The 21,406-nt window shown below is 39.0% G+C and overlaps 1 protein-coding gene across 5 annotated transcripts; it reads left to right on the top strand.

Annotated features, from left to right (window-relative positions):
• Nucleotides 1-786: 786 nt before the first annotated feature.
• Nucleotides 787-19,010, top strand: CNIH1 (cornichon family AMPA receptor auxiliary protein 1). Of its 5 annotated transcripts, none has more exons than XM_025390986.1 (6): nt 807-1,005; nt 2,218-2,219; nt 6,172-6,240; nt 10,378-10,490; nt 12,175-12,318; nt 14,740-19,010. In XM_025390986.1, the coding sequence occupies exons 1-6, from the start codon at nt 849-851 to the stop codon at nt 14,765-14,767; spliced, it is 513 nt and encodes a 170-aa protein (XP_025246771.1). In that variant the 5' UTR covers nt 807-848; the 3' UTR covers nt 14,768-19,010. The 5 variants fall into 5 exon arrangements, with proteins under 5 accessions (XP_025246774.1, XP_025246773.1, XP_025246771.1 ...); XM_025390987.1 differs by lacking the exon at nt 2,218-2,219 and adding an exon at nt 6,480-6,527 and having other exon boundaries at nt 859-1,005; nt 14,740-15,388; XM_025390989.1 differs by lacking the exon at nt 2,218-2,219 and having other exon boundaries at nt 787-1,005; nt 12,175-12,331.
• The last annotated feature ends 2,396 nt before the right edge of the window (nt 19,011-21,406 follow it).

The following is a 21,406-nucleotide window of genomic DNA, read 5'->3' as shown; positions in this document are numbered from 1 at the left end:
TTTTGTTTTGGTTATATCTATATTTCTTTGCCTCTATATCTAGATTTCCATCTCTTCATAACTTGCTGTCTGTATGATATTCCACTGGGTTGCAATGAAAAAAATCTTTCTGGTTATGTGTGGTGAGCAAAAAAATTGGAAAAATTTGGGCTTATGGGATAAGAAGTCTGAGATCCGTAACGAAGCATATAAGGCCCTCTATGATCTGATCCCTTGCTGATTCATTTCTAATTCACACCACTGTCTTGCACTTATGTTCCATTAATACAGAATTGCTGCTGGTTTCACCCGAGACATGAAGCTTTAGTTTTCTTTTCTTTTTTCCATCTCTGTGCGTTTCCTCATTCTGCACCGTTTCCTTGGACTGCCAGTTCTACCCTCGTTTTGCCTGGAGAACTTCTGCTCCTCATCTAAGGCCAACTTAGGAAACACCTACAGCAGGAATCCTGCCTAAATGCTCCCGGGCGGGCTGGCTGTCCTTCTTCGACCTTTCAGAACATCCCACACACATCCGTTTACAGAGTTATAATAAAGTAATTATTTATTTAGGTGTTCATTTCCGGCACTATACTAAGTTCTTTCAGTGCAGGTACTATCTTATTCATCTTTGTATGTGAAGCGAGAAACGCGGTACCTGTAACAAACTAGGCACTCAGTCAATAAATATTTGTTGAAAAAATAAACGCGAGGAGGAAGGAAAAATAATCAACTGTGCGGACAATGTCAGTGCAACGCAGACTCCGGCCATCAGAGGGCGCCGGGGCGGCTGGGCTGGTGCGCAGGCGCGCTGAGAAGGCTGGCGCCGAGGCGGTATCGGCGGCGGTCGTGGCTGTGGCCGGGGGAAGTGAATGGTTTTACCCAGAGGGCCCTGCGCCGCCTTTCTCCGCTGGCACCGGCGCTGCTCCCTGCTCCTCCTCCCTAACCATGGCGTTCACGTTCGCGGCCTTCTGCTACATGCTGGCGCTGCTGCTCACTGCCGCGCTCATCTTCTTCGCCATTTGGCACGTGAGTAGCCGGGGCTGTGGGAGGGAGGGCGAGGCGGCAGCGCAGCCTCTTTTCGCCCGGGGCTCGCGGTCGGGGCCGCCACGGCGGCGGGTGGTTTGCTCGCCTGGGTTGCGGTCCGGCTGGTGCGGGCCGCGCGGCGTAGGGTCTGCGCGCCATCCATCCGCGGTCTGGGGGCCGCGGGTACTGGAGGAGCCTGGGCGCGCGGTCGCCCGGTGGATGCGCCCGCGGTGTCTTGGCGCAGGCCGCGCGCACCGCTACTCCTCCCGGGCTGGGTGGGGCGGCCGCGGTCCAGGCGGGCCCCTGCGGTTCCGCGCTGCGCTCTCACCCACCTCTGCTGGCCCGCGGCCCCGCATCCCCGCATCCCCGTATCCCCGTATCCCTGCATCCCCGGGGAGGATGTCAACGGCGCGGTGATACGGGCGTAGTGTGAATGAAGTTTTCCTAATTTTTGTTAATATAGATTGGCTTTCTTTTAGGGTTTCCACAGAACTGTGGCCAAAATGTAACCTACTTAGGGTGAATTTCCAACTCTACTTCTCAGCACTTGTTGGGTGCTCTTCAAATCAAATTACTTTTTTTTTTTTTCTTTTTCCAGATTATTGTTTCCTGGTGAACTTTGATGCAAGTTCGATTGATTACTTTGTTGATTGCATGTCCGCGTTTCCCCCCCAAATCATACTTGGACCGCTGGAATTTCAACCGGCAGCCTTCCAAGCCACCCTTATATTCAGGATTGCTTGATTTAGTAGAGGGGGTTTTCTTTGATTTTGAGTTGCTCAGAAACCTTAAGCTTTTCGAGGGCAGTATTTATTTCTGTTACACACATCATCATCACTGTTGCAGGGTGAAAGCACAGCATTACTGGTCCAAAGTCATAAGTTCCCAGCGACATAGTTCTACAGAGATTTTTAAGAATTTTCTGTTGCTTTAGCACAAAATTAAAAGCATTGAGAGCCCTCTGGAAATCATTCATTAAAAATTTATCTCATACTTGCTTCTCTTTTCCCCGTATTCCAGTACCTTCTCCTATACTGCTTTTAATTTGAATGAACACGTTCACTCTTAGGTAGATTTTAAGTCAGGTTTCATCATGCCCGTAACAAGGATTTCTATGAAACATAAGGAGGGGCAGAATGTTTCAATAGCAGCAGCGTCTTATGCAAAAAAAATCTCGAAAGTGGAAGCATATCACAATCCATTCTTTTTGCTAAGCAGTGTGGTTATGTTTATAATTATTTTAGGACCTGACTGCTTATTGTAATCAGGAATACTTATGTAGGCTATTAACTGTGTCAGAAATAACTGCTAACTCAGTATGCTTGTCAGTAAGAGCCAGTAATTTGAAGAGCATCTTCAGCTCTGCTTTGATGGAAGAACAATACCAAAGATAATTTGGGATACAGACTAGCTCAGCCTTAGTAAGCCTGTGATGAAAATGTGTGGTTCCATGGCTGGGCGCGGTGGCTCACGCCTGTAATCCCAGCACTTTGGGAGGCGGAGGCGGGAGGATCACGAGGTCAGGAGTTCGAGACCAGCCTGGCCAACATGGTGAAACACTGTCTCTATTAAAAATACAAAAAAATTAGCCAGGCGTGGTGGTGGGCGCCTGTAATCCCAGCTACTCGGGAGGCTAAGGTGGAGGAGAATCGCTTGAACCCGGGAGGCAGAGGTTGCAGTGAGCCGAGATGGCGCCACTGCACTCCATCCTGGGCCAAGACTCCGTCTCAAAAAAAAAAAAAAAAAAAGACAATGTGTGGTTCCATTCCATCTGTAGATGTAGCTTTAAGTCACTCTCTGCTTGATGGGTATTCCTTTTTTCTGGAATGAGGGGGATTCTTAGAGCTCTGGGGTAGCCTTTTCCACATTTGTACGTTTTGGACCAAGTAGTGTTTGGCTTACGGAAAACCTGAACTGCACTTTCAAAAAATGGGTAATTTAATTTCAGCTTCGAAACAAATGCGTGTCTGGGCGAAGTAAATAATTTTAAGTTGTGTTATAGAATTAAAAAAAAAAATTGTACCACAGATTCATGGAGAGCTTTTGTGCTTAGGGATTTCTTCATTCGGAGACTTAGTATCCTTTTGGAAACAATTCTAAATAGATAGTTTTAATTTTTCTGTTATCCATATATCCTTATGTTTATCATCTTAGGTAGTATCTTAGTCCATTTGTGTTGCTATAAAGGAATACGGGGAGGCTGAGTAATTTACAAAGAAAAAAGATGTTTATTTACCTCAGGATTCTGCTGGCTGTAAGGCTGGGCATCGGGTGAAAGCCTCAGCTTGCTTCCACTCATGGTGGGGGAGTAGTGTATAGAGATCCCATAGTGAGAGGAAGCAAAGGAAAAAGAAGGAGAGGTGCCAGGCGCTGTTTACCAGCCAGTTCTCTTGGGTACTAATAGTAGAACTCACTTATTCCCTCCAAGATGACACCAAACCATTCATGAGGAATCTGCTCCCATGACCCAAACACCTCCCGTTAGATTCCCGCCTCCAACATTGGGGATCAGATTTCAACCTGAGATTTGGAGAAGTTAAACCAAACTCTAGCAGGTAGTTGAAGTAACTTTCAGAAGACTCATTTTACAATTTTTAAATTACATTCCAAAAATCTTATTTACATTAATCACTGTATTAGAGAATGTTTTTTATGCTGACGATTATATCTGTCAATTTAGTCCTAATTCATGTGATTGATGCTCTGTGGAGAATAGAGTCGGGAGCATAGATTGTTTGAAAACTTAAAAGTTTAGAAGTCATTCCTTAAAGATGTGTAACAAGTTGGAAGGTATCCTGAATTGTGTACTTGGGCATCATTAGGGATTTGTTTTATTTTTGTTATACTTCTGTGGGAAATTTTGTGGGTGTCTTTGCTCAGCCACATAGCTGCAAAAAGATTTGAAAACCATTAATTTAAGAGTCTTCTCAGAAGAGTTTCGAAAACCCTAACCTATAGCACTCAAAGAGAAACCCATTCAACAACATACTTAAAAGATCCCTTGTAGCTGGGCACGGAGGCTTATACCTGTAATCCCAGCACTTTGGGAGGCCAAGGCAGGCGGATCACCTGAGCTCAGGAGTTTGAGACCGGTCTGGGCAACATGGTAAAATCCCATCTCTACAAAAAATCCAAAAATTAGCCAGTCGTGGTGGCATGCAACTGTAGTCCCGGCTACTCCGGAGGCTGAGGCAGGAGAATCATTTGAGCCGAGGGGGTGGAGGTTGCAGTGATCCGAGATTGTGCCACTACACTCCAGCCTGGGTGACAGAGTAAGACCCTGTCTCACAAAAAAAAAAAAAAAAAAAGATTCTCTTTAAGTCACCTGAAGAAAATATCCAATTAAATGTCAGTTTTAAAGACAGGTTTTGTATTCTGTTAAGTTGAATCTTGTTATTGACAAATACTTGTGATTATGATCCTTGTCTTGAGCTTTATTACTAAAATGTATTGGGGATATATACCACGGCTGACATCAAGTAGCTGACTAATCATGTCCATAAGTAATCAGAAATTAGTATTTTCTAATTACACACATATATATATATATATATTTGAGACGGAGTCTCGCTCTGTCGCCCAGGCTGGAGTGCAGTGGCCGGATCTCAGCTCACTGCAAGCTCCGCCTCCCGGGTTTACGCCATTCTCCTCCCTCAGCCTCCCGAGTAGCTGGGACTACAGGTGCCCGCCACCTCGCCCGGCTAGTTTTTTTGTACTTTTTAGTAGAGACGGGGTTTCACCGTGTTCGCCAGGATGGTCTCGATCTCCTGACCTCGTGACCCGCCCGTCTCGGCCTTCCAAAGTGCTGGGATTACAGGCTTGAGCCACCGCGCCGGGCCTCACATTTGTATTTTTAACATTTGTGTTAGGTGTCATTAGCCAAGGGAAATCCCCTCTGGTGAGTTCTGCACTTTTTTTTTTTTTAATCCCAAGTGCTATTTTTTTCACCCCTTCCTTCCATTTAATGTTTATTGAGCACTTACCTATGTGCCAGGCACTATTTTATATTTTAGGCCCTGGGACATAATAGTAAATATAACAATCTTTGTTCTTTTAGAGATTACATTCTAATGTTTTATTATTTTCCTTCTATTGCTATTTGGTTGGAGTTTTTATTCGGGCAGGTTGGTGAATTTTATAGAACTCTAGAAATTAAACCATCTTTTTATAAAACTAAATTTTAACAGGGAAATAAACAGTCATGTTAAAAGATGGAAATATGTAACTTTACTGATTACTGATAATATTGAGCGACACTTTGACATGTAAAGATACTATTCCTAACTCATTAGGGGAAGGGTAGCTTAGGTTGTGTGTACCTGGGATGAGTAGTGTTAGCAACTAACATGGCTCCCCCATCAACTTGCTGCCTTTGTCTTCTTTCTTTGACACCTGAAATGATGCCACAAAGTGATGCATAGCCCCTATTTTGACTCTTAACGTACATTCTAGTGACCCTTGAGGTTGACACATTCCTCCAGAGTGTGGACAGAAGCATCCTTAGAAATGTATGTGTTTGTGCACAAATGGGAACAAATTGAAGAGTTAAAATCCATCTCTAGTGTCCCACTGAGCACTGTGCCAAGGGAGGAGGAGCATGCACAGATAAATAAAAATGGTCCTTCTCCCTGAGAATGTAGAGGGGAGGACAGACTTGTGTGTAAATACCACACTCATGGCAATGAGAAAAGCCATATTGATGGCATTATAGAGTCCCATGCTGTGTGGAGATGTGGACAGGGATGCAATTACTTCTGCCCAGAGGAGTTAGGAAAACCTACAGAAAGAAATTGGCATAGGAAGGTTTTTTTTTTGGATAAAGAGGAATTTGGATAAACAGTTGAAACGACTTTTCTACTCAGAAGATTATTTCAAGTAGAGATAAGTTGAAATAACTTGAGCAGAGGCATTGAAGAAATTGAAAATTGGAGGTATTTATTACAGTGATACCAAATTTTAGTGATGCTGAGATAAGAATGTTTTCACTTCTTTAAATTGGATTCTGGCTCTTCTTTTTGTCATATATGAGTTTAGTATAAATTGGTATTTGTGATCTCGGTGTACTTTTGTTCTTGTTTTATTAACTTTAATAATTATTTGAATATGGGGCAGGTTTGTTGCTGTTTTTAATTAAAGTGAGTGTTCCTAACTGTTTTAATTTTATTTTAGATTATAGCATTTGATGAGCTGAAGACTGATTACAAGAATCCTATAGACCAGTGTAATACCCTGAATCCCGTAAGTTATAATATAGGATTTATCTTTAATTTTAAAAAATATATTTGTTTTTAACTTGATGTAATTTGAAAATGGCCAGTATTCTGAGTAGCATAATATATTTGTACTTTTTGAAGTAGGCAGAAGTTAAAAAATCTTTTTCCTGTCATGCTTGACTATTCTATTATTAATCTGCTGGTGGTCTTGTCAGCTGTCATACTAACATTCTTCCAATCTGCTTTTTACATTGTCGGCCAAAGACAGTTGAAAAGGTCAAAAAGATTAAAAGAGTCAAAATTGCATTAAAGGTGTGTACTGCTTTTTAGTTTAATGTTTTAATGCTATATTCATTTCATGGGGAGGGTTAGGGCATTTGTATTTGTAATGTTTTGTTCAGTGTGCTCGTTCATATGCCTGTTGAGGTTTATGATTTCATGAAATTTCATATTTTATGCAAATATATGCTTGCTAGCCCGGTCAAGTAGGGAAAGCTGTTAAATGCGTATGCGTTTTTTTTATGTTATAGCCATAGGCACTTCTATGTGAAATTATTTAGTGCAGTACTTGAAAGTTGGTTAACATAAAATGACTAATAGATGGTGAGATGATTCTTGGGTTGTGACTTATGGTGAGTGAAATCTTTAGTATGGACTTATCTGCCATATCTAGTTTGTCTTTGGTTTGCATATTCTGGAATAAATGAGTCATTCTTTCAGCTGATGTTTATTCAGAGCCTGTTAGGTGGATACCTCTGTTCTGGGGGCTCTGGGATCTCACAGTAATGCCATTCTTTGGACTTAAGGTGCCATAATTTTGTAGATAACAATTTGTATACAAATGTCTACGTAGTTATTTCTAGTGTGTATTTACTTTCTATTTCTGAAACAGGCCTGAAGTTCTGAGCCATCATGAATTTAGTGCTAATGTAGCTCCATTGTGCTTGGGGTGTTTGAAAAAATATATATGTATGTATTTTAAAATTTTCTTTTGAGATGGTGGGGGGGATCTCTCTATATTGCCCAGGCTCGTATCAAACTCCTGGGTCAAGTGATCCTCCTGCCTCAACTTCCTGGGTAGCTGGGATTATAGGCACACACCAAGGTACCCAGCTTGTTTTTTGTATTTTTAAATGCATTTAGGAAGATTCTCCTTTAGCCTGTGTATTTGATTGTGCCTGATTGGTCAGGAATTGAATGGTTGGTTGTTTATAAGAAAGCCATCGGTATGTCTTCAAGAAATAAAATACAGTAATTCAGCTTTAAAAATTACTTAACGAAGGGGAGAGTTTGTGTAGATTTTAGTTGTCTAGCATACTAGTGTACTAGCACTAGTGTGCTAGAGGGATTTTATTTGGAAAAGCATCTAGAAAGTTAGTTTGGTACTTTATTATTGTTTCCTAGATAACTGTGGATGGTGGAAGAGATTTCTAGTTTGTCTTTAGAGAACTGTTACAGTAAGAGTTGATGTAGGTACAATTAAAAGTATTAACTTATTACCTGTTTCTTTGCTGTTATGAAACAAGATATGAGTAGATGAATTTGCCTTCTGTTGGAAAGTAGTAAGTGTTAATTGTAAAACATTTTAACCTCAGTAGTTGAAGTTGTTACCAGGAAATGAAGAAACTGAAATTTCCCCTTTTGATAGCTGTTTATTAATAGTGTTCTATGCTGTTTGTCTTTTCATTACTTCGAATAACCAAATGATGATGAAGGTAAAAATATCTGAAATCAGATGAGGATTTTCCTAGGTGCTAGGCTCTGTGCTAAGCACTTTGCCTGAATTTTTAAATTTAATTCTTATGACACTCCTGAGGTAGGTATATTGTTATCTCATGAATAGGAGAGTAAACTGAAGCTTTGCCAGGTTAAAGCACTTTGCCGAAGGTTATACAGCTAAGATAGAGTCAGCATTTGAACTCAAGACAGCCTAATTTTTGAAGCTCAAACTCTTGTATTTTCCTAATGTATTGTAAATTTAGGAGGGACTGGTTTCATTTTAACAGGTAATGTGCGATTCCTGGCTTTTCTTAATGGAAAGAAATTCTCACTGAGAAGAGACATGTGCTTGGGACATCCTAATGCTGCAGGAGGTTGAAGGCCATTTTTGTAGCAGCACAGGTTGCCTTTTGGATAGGGTGCCGATAATTGGCTGAATAGCAGTGCATCTGACAGTTTTCCCTATTTAAATTTGTTTTGACAGTTCTGCCAAAGTATGGGGGAAGACAAATATCACCATTTTTTAAATTGTGAACTTTAACAAGAGAATATTATGTTTTGCATGTTTAAATACTATCATTTCAGCTATATTTGCATGAGGTATTTTTTCTGGATACTAGTTTCTGTTTGAACCTTGGTTCCTAAATGGAAGAATTTTTGTGTCACTTAAGGGGAAATTTTGTCATTAAAGAATGCTCGGAGAGGGTTGGTTTTTAAGAGAGATGGGTAGTAAATGTTTCTGGACTCCTTTTGAGGAGAAGGGAGGGAATAACATTTGTTTCATATTAGAACTGGTAGAGTTGTAGGTTATCTTTATTAACACTTTTTATTAAAGTATATTAAGAGCGGGAGGGGGTCATGCTTTCTTCAAAATCATTCTTTCCATACTTCAGTCTGTAAGTGTAGGGTAAAACCTTGCATGATGATTTGTCTGTTAGATATCAGTTGGCTTTTTAGGGCTGAAATAGGCTTATTACATTTTAGAGACAACATCTGTAATTTAAACAAGCATTACAAAAGCAACTGTAGTGGAATTCTTAATAAAATGTATGTTTTTCATGGTTTGTTCTGGTTATAGTCCTTGAGTTTCGGAGTCCTATAGCCATTTTCTTGTTTAGAGAACTTTGATCTTAAATAGATGCTGGCTTAAATGTTATTTAGAAGTTTATGTACATATGCAGAGTTTATCTTTTATTATAATGTTTAAGTTTGTAGAAAGTATTTGGTTAGTGGTATAGATTAGTTGTTTACCTGGATTTTATCTAAAATAGTATTCATTTAAAAGCCCCTTCTACAGCTTTAAATTGGAGAGAGTAATTTGGGAGTATGAGAAAATGGGCCTGAGTATATAGTATGATTACAATCTCTACAGCCATGGTTTCCCCTCAGGAGTGAGCTGATGATGATAAGTATTCACATGATTTCCATTTGGTATGAAGTAAACATTTGAGAAACTGGCTTTGTAGCTGTGACTTATAGGAGATACTTTGGCTGAAACTTGCAATGAAAGGTGTTGGTATTTTTATTTCACAAAGTTCTCAGGCTGAAATCTTTAGGATGGGAAAGATAATTTAAAATAAAGCATTAACTCGTGGTCATTTTATAAAAAGCATTTTGCTTGATTAATTTTTCTTCACTTAATACTACCTACTACCAAAAGGTTTATTTTGTTTTTGGGTTCTGAGCTTCTACTGGTCTTCTGTTGTGTCTTACCTTTTTGTTGGCAAGCAGGCGTAAAGAAACGGAAAGGCCACCTAAGAATAAGAACTTGGGAACCTGGAAAATCCTAATTTCATGGTTAAGAACTCAGTCTTTTCCCTCCTACATTGCAGAAAGCAAATCTTTTACATTTGTGCATATTAGTGTTCTTCCCCCCACTGTGCTGAGATTATTGGCTGACTGGCTTTCCATTAAAAAATTACTTCTGTGGGAATGCGATGTGGTTTGCTAAATATTGTGTATGTAGCATTTCTGGTTTCTGTTAAAGGCTTAAAAACACCGATGTGTAAAATTCTAAAGGGGAGTTTTGTTTCTGTGGAACTTTTAATATGTTGCATGTGATCAGATATCTCATTTTTGTACTTCTATCATTGTTGAATGGTGGAAAGAAAAAGTATTCTAGTTGACTAGCAAATTGTTTAACAGTCTGGGTGGTAACTTTGTATAATTTGATCTATTACTCTAAGAATTTGAGCTTTAAATTTTAAGTCATGTATCTTACTATGTTACGTTAGTGCAAGCTATATACTCTGGTCAGTTTGCCTGTAATCCTACTTTTGGTAAAAAGTTAAACATGGAAATAAAACTCAGTAGCATCTTTTATTTCTGAGTCTAAGAAAACAGTGATTTTTCATTATGGAAACTTGGTTGCCACCTGCTTTCTAGATTAGCAGTTGACTTAATGCCGAGGCATTTTGATCACTGGCCTGTGTTTTCCTTCCAGCTTGTACTCCCAGAGTACCTCATCCACGCTTTCTTCTGTGTCATGTTTCTCTGTGCAGCGGAGTGGCTTACACTGGGTCTCAACATGCCCCTCTTGGCATATCATATTTGGAGGTAATATTTAGATACACTTTTAATTTTTTAAAATGAAAACTTAAATATACTGCAGTTGATATGGTTATCTCACATGCTAGTTACCTACATAAAAATGGAAGCTTAGTTGGCATTTATTTTTAAAAAAATCAAGTGGATGAACAAAAACTGTTTCAATACCTCTTACAGAGCTTTATTTTTAAAGGAATTTTTTTTAAAAAAGTGAAGTATAACTTAGTGTTTTGCACAAGTCTGAAGTATATAGCTCAATGAATTTTTACATATGTATACACCTGTTAAACCACCACCCAGATCAAGATACACAACAGTTGTGGCCTCCAGAGCATGCACTTGTGTCCCATCTTAGTCAGTTACCCTCCACACCTCCCAAGACCACTGACCTCTATCAACTTAGATTAGCTTTGCTTGTCCTTGAACTGCAGATAAGTCAAAATGTACAGTGTATGTCGAATTTCTTTCTGTGTTTATGACTAAGTTAGGTTATTTGTAAAAGGTAATATTTTTAACTTCCATAGTTATATCTGCAGTATATAGAGTTAGAAGTTTTTGTTTTAAATAGGCATGTCAAAACCTTATTGCCCTTGATTTTAGGAGATATATACCGAAGAAATATTTAGGAGTAAAGTGGTATCAGGTCTACAATGGACTCTGAAATGATTCAGAAAAAAATGTACTTGGCCGGGTGCAGTGGCGTACGCCTGTAATCCCAGCACTTTGGGAGGCCGAGGTGGGTGGATCCACGAGGTCAGGAGTTCAAGACCAGCCTGGCCAAGATGGTGAAACCCTGTCTCTACTAAAAATACAAAAATTAACCAGTCATGGTGGCGGGCGCCTGTAATCCCAGCTACTTCAGAGGCTGAGGCAGAGAATTGCTTCAGGCTAGGAGGTGGAGTTTGCAAGATCGTGCCAGTGCACTGCAGCCTGGGCAACAGAGCGAGACTCCATCTCAAAAAAAAAAAAAGAAAAGAAAAAATTTACTCAGGGCCAGGTGCAATGGCTCATCCCTGCAATCCCAGCACTTTGAGAGACTGAGGCAGGTGGATCACTTGAGCCTAGGAGTTGGAGAACAGACTGGGCAACATGGCAAAATCCCCTCTCTACAAAAAATACAAAAAAATTAGCTAAGCATGGTGGTGTGTGCCTGTAGTCCCCGCTACTTGGGAGGCTTGAGGCAGAAGGATTGCTTGAGCCCAGGAGTCTGAGATTGTGGTGAGCCGAGATTGTACGACTGTATTCCAGCCTGGGTGACAGGGTAAGACGCTGTCTCAAAACAAAACAAAAAAACAATACTCAGAATGAGAAAGAGAAGGATAAAGCAAATATAGTAAAAATGGACATTTGAAATATCTGGGTGAAAGGTTCTTACATCTTTTCTGTAAATCTAAAATTATGTCCAGATAAGTAAAAGCAAAACACCTATTTTCTTTTTACAGTTCTTCCTGTTTTTCTTGGATTTCTGAAAAGGTAGAGACTAGATGAAGCTTGTTTAGCTATCTCATTCTGCTCATTAGGGACTCTACTTTTAAAATTAAGATGGTAAAAGAAAAGCATTTTACCCATAAGTAAAAGAATGCTTCCCTGTGTGGACCACCTTTCGTAACAGATGTTTTAGAAGACAGACCCGCTTTCTTATCTGAACGTTTGCAGCCCTTTCTGAATGCCTAATAGACTCTGTTTATTCCAGGTATATGAGTAGACCAGTGATGAGTGGCCCAGGACTCTATGACCCTACAACCATCATGAATGCAGATATTCTAGCATATTGTCAGAAGGAAGGATGGTGCAAATTAGCTTTTTATCTTCTAGCATTTTTTTACTACCTATACGGGTAAGTTGAAAAGGTAAAATGAAATATGCTTTCACTTTGCTGCTTTAAAAGTTTGCAGGCATTATGGTTTTCACACCTTAAAATCCATTCGAAGAATAACTTAGTGTCTTAAGTGTGCATGGTGCACACCAGCAAATTCTCACACACTCAATGTGACCCACACTGGTGCTTATCAAGGCAGTAAACCAGTCTGCTGTCAGAGGCAGAAGGTTTGGTCAGGGATGCTGCTTCCTAAGTTCTCAGACACATTCAGTTGGTAAAGGATGGTCCTCATTCTCTGTGGCAAAGTGATGTCATTGAAGGATAGGGATGTGTGAGTTTGCAGGTTTCTGCTTGTCTTCAGGGTCTCTCCCGATATTATGTTTCAATTTTTCTTTATCATTCTTCATAAGTGGTGTGCTCTGCCCTTTATTTTCTGATTTGCTTGATTTGAGTGGTATGAATGAAATAAATAGTTCTACCTTACAGGGTGGTGCAGTTTCTGATTTTTTTCCTTTTTGTTTTGAGACGGAGTCTCTGTCGCTCAGGCTGGAGTGCAGTGGCATGATCTCTGCTCACTGCACCCTCCGCCCCACCAGGTTCAAGCAATTTCCCTGCCTCAGCCTCCTGAGTAGCTGGGATTACAGGCGTGTACCACCACCCCTGGCTAATTTTTGTATTTTTAGTAGAGAAGGAGTTTCACCATGTTGGCCAGGCTGGTCTTGAACTCCTGACCTCAGGTGATCTGCCCACCTTGGCTTCCCAAAGTACTGGGATTACAGGCATAAGCCATCGCGCCCGGCCTGATTTTTTTTCCTTTTATACTCTGATGGACTCATTGTTCCTCTAGGTCAGGATTTCTCAACTTCGGCACTGTTGACAGTCTGGGCTGTGTGGGAATTTCTGTGGGAAGCTGTCCTGTATATTGTAGGACGTTTAGCAGCATCCCTGGCCTTTACCCACTAGATGCCATTAGTGCCCTCCTGCCCCCCGATGACAACCAAAAATGTCTCTGGACATTGCCCAGATGTCCCGAGGGGCAAAATTGCCCTGGTTGAGAACCCCTGCTGTAGGTGTGTTGTAGGTGCGGTGAAATGACTGCTTATTACAACTAGAAAAGGGCACTGTTAAATGTAGAATTATATGTTTCTTTAAGCCATGTGAATATGCTTTTACACATCACTTATATAAAATACTTTCTCGTTTTTTATCAATACATATTCAACTAGAGAGGGCTTTCTCCTTGATTTTCAGAATATTTCCAAAAGAGCTGTAAGCTTTAAAAAAACAGCATAAGGTTCCATTCTCTTTTTCGTTACTCGAAAACTTGCTAAGATAGGCTTATATTCATATTCATATTTCTCTTTATACATAAGTTTCCATCATAGAAAAAGAATGGTTAGACTGAAATTTAGGAAAAAGATATTTTTGGTATTTTTATGCTTTTAGAGGCTATTACTGTGAAAATGAATATCCTTTAGTGCATATGCAGATATTACTCATGTATGAAACAAAGAAATGCTCTGAAAAGTGAAATTCTATGTGTCATTTTAATTTCCTGTTAATTTTCATTTTGTAAGTTTCCATAGCAAATGTCTGGAACAGGGCTGGCATATAATAGGCGCTTCAAACATACATGTTGAATGAAAGAAATGAAATGAATGATTGAATAAATGATAAAGTTGGAGATGTGCAGTTGTGGGAAAATGTTCATCGGGATATGGTAGCACCAGGATATTTGTTCTGTTTTAAAGTTGTCTATCAAGCTTGTTCAACTCCTTTGTATTTCTGTTTAGAGATACATGCTTTTTGGACCATGCCCCTATGCCTTTCTCCTATCACTCTATGTAGAATTGCCCTTGGCAGTTCTTAAACCTAAATCAAAAGGTCATTGCCTTTTATTTTGCTGTTTCCCCCCCTTTTCTTTTTTAACTGCTTCCTAAAAGTTGCTATTGCTTGGAGCCTTTCTCTAATGGGAAAGATCCTTGATTGATCATTCCTTTCTATACAATGGGAATGCAACTGGTACCTGCCTTTTAGGACTGCTTGGAGGATTAAGCGAGGTAATGTGTATGAAAGACCTAACGGCCCGGTGTGAAGTGAGCCCTCCAGAGATGCTCATTCTATTATTAGACACGACTCCAGAGCGTGTGGTGTTTGGATGGCTTCACTGAGCTCTGATCCCCCATTAAGCTTTCAGCTGTGCTGTTCTACTTGCTAAAATTGGAAAGGGAATAGGGGACAACTACACCACATGCACTGAGCCAAGTCCTATGTTAGGCAAAAGTCCATAAATGCAAATTAAAATCACTGTGAACTTGTCATTAGTCTTTTCATTTTCTGTGATACTAGTTTGCTATATAAAGCATACTCTCTCATGCTCTTGAGTTTTTTTTTTATAATTAGGAATGTTCAAATTAACAGCTTTTTTCTTCTTTTCAGCATGATCTATGTTTTGGTGAGCTCTTAGAACAACACACAGAAGAATTGGTCCAGTTAAGTGCATGCAAAAAGCCACCAAATGAAGGGATTCTATCCAGCAAGATCCTGTCCAAGAGTAGCCTGTGGAATCTGATCAGTTACTTTAAAAAATGACTTCTTATTTTTAAATGTTTCCACATTTTTTGCTTGTGGAAAGACTGTTTTCATATGTTATACTTGGATAAAGAATTTAAATGGAATTACGTATAAATTAATATAAAATGATTACCTCTGGTGTTGACAGGTTTGAACTTGCACTTCTTAAGGAACAGCTATAATCCTCTGAATGATGCATTAATTACTGACTGTCCTAGTACATTGGAAGCTTTTGTTCATAGGAACTTGTAGGGCTCATTTTGGTTTCATTGAAACAGTATCTAATTATAAATTAGCTGTAGATATCAGGTGCTTCTGATGAACTGAAAATGTGTATCTGACTAGTGGGAAACTTCATGGGTTTCCTTATCTGTCATGTAGATGATTATATACGGATCCATTTACAAAAATAAAAAGTGGGAATTTTCCCTTCGACTTGAATATTATCCCTGTATATTGCATGAATGAGAGATTTCCCATATTTCCATTGGAGTAATAAATATACTTGCTTTAATTCTTAAGCATAAGTAAACATGATATAAAAATATATGCTGAATTATTTGTGAAGAATGCATTTAAAGCTATTTTAAATGTGTTTTTATTTGTAAGACATTACTTATTAAGAAATTGGTTATTCTTACTGTTCTAATCTGGTGGTAAAGGTATTCTTAAGAATTTGCAGGTACTTAAGATTTTCAAAACTGAACGAGAGAAAATTGTATAACCATCCTGCTGTTCCTTTAGTGCAATACAATAAAACTCTGAAATTAAGACTCACTTTCAGTGCATTGTTTGAGATTACAAATAGTATTTCTTAAACTTGCTTAATCCATAATAAAGACATGTTGCTGTCATTTTTTTAAAAGTGAAGTACTATGTTATGTTTTTTTCTGAAAAATACCATGCCTAGATCTAAAAAGGAAAATTTTTAAATGCCAAGCGCATCAACCTCTTGTCATTTGACAAGATTCATAAACGTGGATGGCATAGCATCATCATTTCTCTTACCAGTTAAGAAGAATTATGGTGGCACTTAAAATATTTTACTTTTATTTTTCCTTTTTGGAACAGTCAGTTTTAAGGTAAAATGGCTTGCAAATTTGAGTTTTTGCCGCTGCTTGTAAGGCAGGTAAATTATGGCTTGCATGTTTTCATAAGCATAAATAAATCTTGTGCTTTATTTGGGATGAGGAAGTTAAGGCATTTGAAAATAAAATAAGTGGTTCAGAAGTTTCTTGAGAAGAGGATCAAAAGAAATAGAACCAATGTATAGAAATTTCACATAATGATCCAGGAAGTCTATGGATGTGTTTGTGGAAATCTTACTCTAATAACTTGTTGGATTAGATGCTGTTTTATTCTCTACTAGTGAAAAATGCTTTATTTCAGTGGTTTCCCATGGTTGGGAGAGAGAGTAGCTGTTAACTGTTCTGGGTAATGGGGGTGAGTATGTTGAGGAAGAGAGGTAGAACCAGAAGAGTGAGGAGACTCGAACCATTCCATAACAAGGAAAGCTTTAAAGACCTGGTATTTTACTGTCTGGAGAACTAGAGGGATCTGACTCTTTGTCAGTTCATGCAACAAATTATTTATTGAGTACTTGCTGGGCTCTCAAGATTCATGCTTTGAGCACAGGCAGTCATTCAGTTTCCAGTCCACCTGATTAGATCAGCATGCACTTATTTTTCTTTCTTGTTCATAAGGACTTTTGATCATGCAAGACCTGGCCAAGTCTATAATCCAGATGGGTTTCCTGGGGCTGTTACTTGAGTATTCCTGTCAAAATATTTTCATGAACCCTGCCTCTCTTAGCAAACACTACTTTCCTTCGTAAGTGTTAACAAACATGCTTTTAATAATCTATTCCAGAATATTCTCCAGGAGTAAGTTTACTGGTTGGAATTTGTGGAAGCCACTTTCTCATGTTTCCCAAATAAGATACGTAGTCCTCAGCTGATTCCTCAGAGATGATTGACAGTGAGTTTCATCCATTTTTGTGGTAGTTTGTTAGTTCCTAGGCATGTAAGTGATTAGAATATTGAGTACCTGTTCTCCTAATATCTACCCACTTTTACCATGTCAGTGTTTTTTGAATTAGATCACTTACCAAGAGAAAGCAGAAACAAAATACTTGAACCTGACAATATCTGACTGCCTCTTTTCATTGCTCTGGATTTATTTTCCACATCAATCTCTTTGGGGTGGCCCTAGCCTATTATTCATGTGGGTTCAGCTGAGGCTTGGTTAACCTGGATTTACAATACAGTTTAAGTTAAACATTCCCTGTTTAGCAACAGCTGTTCACTTAGGTACTCTTTTTTTTACCTTATTATAGTTACTTTTGGTATTATGTGCTTTATCTTTAAAAGCTTTCTAGCTCTAGGAAATTGTTTTCCCCATTTGTGTCTATCTGTGGTTATATCTATACCAACAACTTTTTGTTGCTATGGATACCACAGATTGTCCTGAATTAAAACTCTAACATAATAAATGTCTGTTTAGCAGTTACTTTACTGAGTAATAATACTATATCACGGCAATATGGCCCTTTAATACTAAGGAGGTTTAGGGGTAGAAATTATTTGAACACTCATATCCAAATGTTATTAATGATATTTGACAGTTTTCTCAATGCTTAATGATATTCCTCACTCCCCATTCCAGGGTAGAGGAGGGTTTGGTTCCAGGCTATGGACAAACTGCTAATTTGTTTGAAGTTTGAATTATTTTTCATGGGAAAGGGAAGTGACAGGAAATGACCAAGGCTATCCACTTTTGACTTGAGTATGGGTCCAGTATTAGTAATGGTTTCCTAGGCTCACTGATTGTACCACAAACTGACAGACCTACCAGTCAATTTCATGTACCCAGATAAGGGTCTCACATGGCAACAAAGTACACAGCAGTTTGCACTATGTGTCTCTTTTAAAGCCAGTTCTGTGTGTTCACCTTGACTACCACTCCCGCTGACAGCTCTCATAGAGCTCTTTTCTGCTTCCCAAATCAGTATATTTTGAAGCTATGTCAAATATTTACATATAAAGGAAATAAAGTTGTATGTGCTTTGAAACCAGCAAAATATTTTCCTTTGTACAGCACCTCTCTTTTCCTTCTATGTTTATGAATAGAGTTTGTGGAATATTGCCATGGTGTAAATAATGACTTCTGTGTGTCGCTTATACCCTGTGGGGGTGAGCTTTCACTTTAGGTGTGGTTATATCCTAGCAGTGTATCAAGCCCACTCAAATAATGATCTATGTTTAAAAGTATGTGTCTAGTTTACTTATTTATGTCATTTAACATCCATAAATGTGCATCTCTCAATCAGCTGTATGATTGTAAATCAAATTTTGATGGCAAAAATATTCTAAAACAACATTCTTTAGGGGAAAGAAAAATATGGATATCTTATCTAGCATTGCTTATAAAAGTACTCATGTTCATCCTTTTTGGAAACTATTAATCATGCTAGCCTTAGATCATTTTAAGCTCCTTTGCTTAAATCAGTCATTGATCTGCAGTATGATCAGCAGCTAGTAAGTCTGTGGTACTACCAGGATAGCTTAGAAGATGGTTCTGAATTAATACCTCAGAATGATGTCAAAAGTAAAAGAGTGGCTCTATTGCTAAATATATTGACTAGCTGTTTTATAACAATTTTACTTTGAAATTCAGAGTTCTAAAGCTAAATGTCTAAAAGAAGTAACTGCAGCTTGTTCTGCTGATGTTGGAAAATAGTATTCACCATGTAAGATCTTTGGGGTTGGAGTGAAGGTCTTATCTGCATTAATTTTGTTAATGCACATTGTAGAAGATGTAGAGAACATCTTGACATGCATGAGAATTGCATGTCATAATTTTATTGTGTAGTGCTTTTTCTAAGTATTTACATTTTTTTGGTTACCATGTTCATGTATTCTGGAGAAGTAAAATTTCTTGATTACTAGGCAGACCCTAAAACTACTAAGAGAAACATAAAATGTAGTTAGCTGTCTCTGCTCATGGTTTGTTAATATCTAAGCTAACCTTAATGGTGCTGTACCCGCTGTCCACAGAAAATGCCCTTAAGTATAGCCCTACCTTACTCCTTAGAGCTTATTTTGCTTTTGTATTTAATAAAAGTTGTCTTAAATGTTTCCTTGTGTAGTTTATGCATAATTGCTGAGTCTGTGTGTTAATTTCAAATGCCGCTAGTTTGTGTATGACCAGGACTCTGATTCTCTCTCCGCCCTCTTTGCTCATTGTTTTGGGGACTATCCCACAGGTGAGGTAGAGAAAATACTTTTCCCTGGAATACTAGAATATTTAACTGGACAATTATATTTTAGTAATTGACATCTCATGTTTCTCTGTTATAGAATAGTTGATGTTTTCCCTTATAGTTAGTATTAAAGTAGTTTAGTCAAGCATTTTAAAAAATTTTTTGATTTTTGTTTGAGACAGGGTCTCACTGTTGTCCAGGCTAGAGTGCAGTGGTGTTATCATGGCTCACTGTAGCCTCTACCTCCCTGGGCTCAAGTGATCCTCCCACCTTAGCCTCCCAAGTAGCTGGGACCACAGATGCATACCACCACACCCGGTTAATTTTTGTACTTTTAGTAGAGACAGGGTTTCATCATGTTGCCTAGGCTGCTCTCGAACTCCTGAGGTCAAGCGATTTGCCTGCCTCAGCCTCCCATAAGTGCTGGGATTACAGACATGAGCCACTGTGCCTGGTCTACTGAAGCTTTGTAAATGTAGAGGCTTAAATAGCCCTTGCCGTGGGAATTGAGAGATGCAAATACTCTGAAAATTCAGTTGATTATTAAAGTATTTGATTAATCCATGCCAATATTTTCTCTCCATTTTCCTAAGTATTCATGAATAAGCTATGTACTTTTGTTGAGAGAATGATAATATATATGCTTCTCAATTTACAATGGAATTATCTCTGGACATCGTAAGTTGAAAATGTAAGTCACAAATGAATTTACTACACCTAAACTATCAAGCATCATAGCTTAGCCACCTTAAACATAGTCATAACATTTACGTCAGTCTACAGTTGGGCAAAATAACCTAACACAAAGCCAATATAATAATGTGTTGAATGTCTCAAACATTGTACTGTACTGAAAGTGAAAACAGAATGGTTGTATGAATACTTGAACTACAGTTTCTACTGAATACATATTTCTTTCACATGATTGTAAGGTTGAGAAATCCTAAGTTGAACCATTGTAGATTGGGGACTGTCGGTAAAAGATTGGCTAATGTAAATATCAATGACTATCTAAAGTTTAATAGAAATTGTGATTTTTAAATTGTATATGGTTATAATACAAAAATCATGAAGAAGGCCAATCTATTACAGCGTGTACTTAAAAAAAATGCCTTTCTTGGGCCGGGCACAGGGGCCCACGCCTGTAATCCCAGCACTTTGGGAGGCCGGGGCGGGCAGATCAGGAGGTCAGGAGATTGAGACCATCCTGGCTAACACAGTGAAACCCCGCCTCTACTAAAAATACAAAAAAAAAAAATTAGCCGGGCATGGTGGCGGGCGCCTGTAGTCCCAGCTACTTGGGAGAGGCAGGAAAATTGCCTGAACCCGAGAGGCGGCGGTTGCAGTGAGCCGAGATTGCGCCACTGCACTCCAGGCTGGGCGACAGAGTGAGACTCCGTCTCAAAAAAAAACCTTTCTTGCTATATAACTTTTGGTATTAATTATATAAGAAAATGAAATCCCTAGGTTAACCATTTAGATCCTGCTGGGATATGCGATCCTCCTACCTTCCTGAGTATTCTCATAAAATGTTAAGTTCTAGAAGCAGGCGTATGTATAAAAGTACAGTCGGTCGTCTGTATCTATGGGTTCTAAATCCGCTGACTCAATTGCAGATTAAAAATATTTGAAAAATAAAAAATACTACAAATAAAACCAATACAGTATAATAACGACACATCATTTACATTATATTAGGTATTATAAGTAACTGGAGATGATTTAAAGTATACAAATACTATGCCATTTTCTATCAGGGACTTGAGCGTCCATGGATTTTGCTGTTGGGGGTGGGGTGGGGGGTCCAATCCTCTGAGGATACCGAGGGATGACTATATTAATATATTGATTTTATATTACAATACATACTAGTGCTCTGAAATTTCCAAACAGGGCTGGTAATTGTTTTGCAGTATTTTGTAATGAAATTCAAGCAGTTCATCTGCAGCAAGAAGAGTAGTGTGAGACAAAATAAGACGTTTAGTCATTGTATGATTTTTTTTTTTTTTTTTGAGATGGAGTCTTGCTCTGTCGCCCAGGCTGGAGTGCAGTGGCGTGATCTCGGCTGACTGCAACCTCTGCGCCCCGCCCCCACCTGCCCCGGGTTCAAGTGATTTTCCTGCTTCAGCCTCCCCAGTAGCTGGGATTACAGGCGTGCACCACCATGCCTGGCTAATTTTTGTATTTTTAGTAGAGATGGGGTTTTGTCATGTTGGCCAGGCTGGTCTCAAACCCCTGACCTCAAGCGATTCGCTCACCTCGGTCTCCCAA

The sequence above is a fragment of the Theropithecus gelada genome, chromosome 7b (assembly GCF_003255815.1).
Source record: "Theropithecus gelada isolate Dixy chromosome 7b, Tgel_1.0, whole genome shotgun sequence".
Classification (NCBI taxonomy): domain Eukaryota; kingdom Metazoa; phylum Chordata; class Mammalia; order Primates; family Cercopithecidae; genus Theropithecus; species Theropithecus gelada.
Note: the sequence above shows the minus strand (reverse complement) of the source record. Positions and strands in the feature narration are given on the sequence as shown.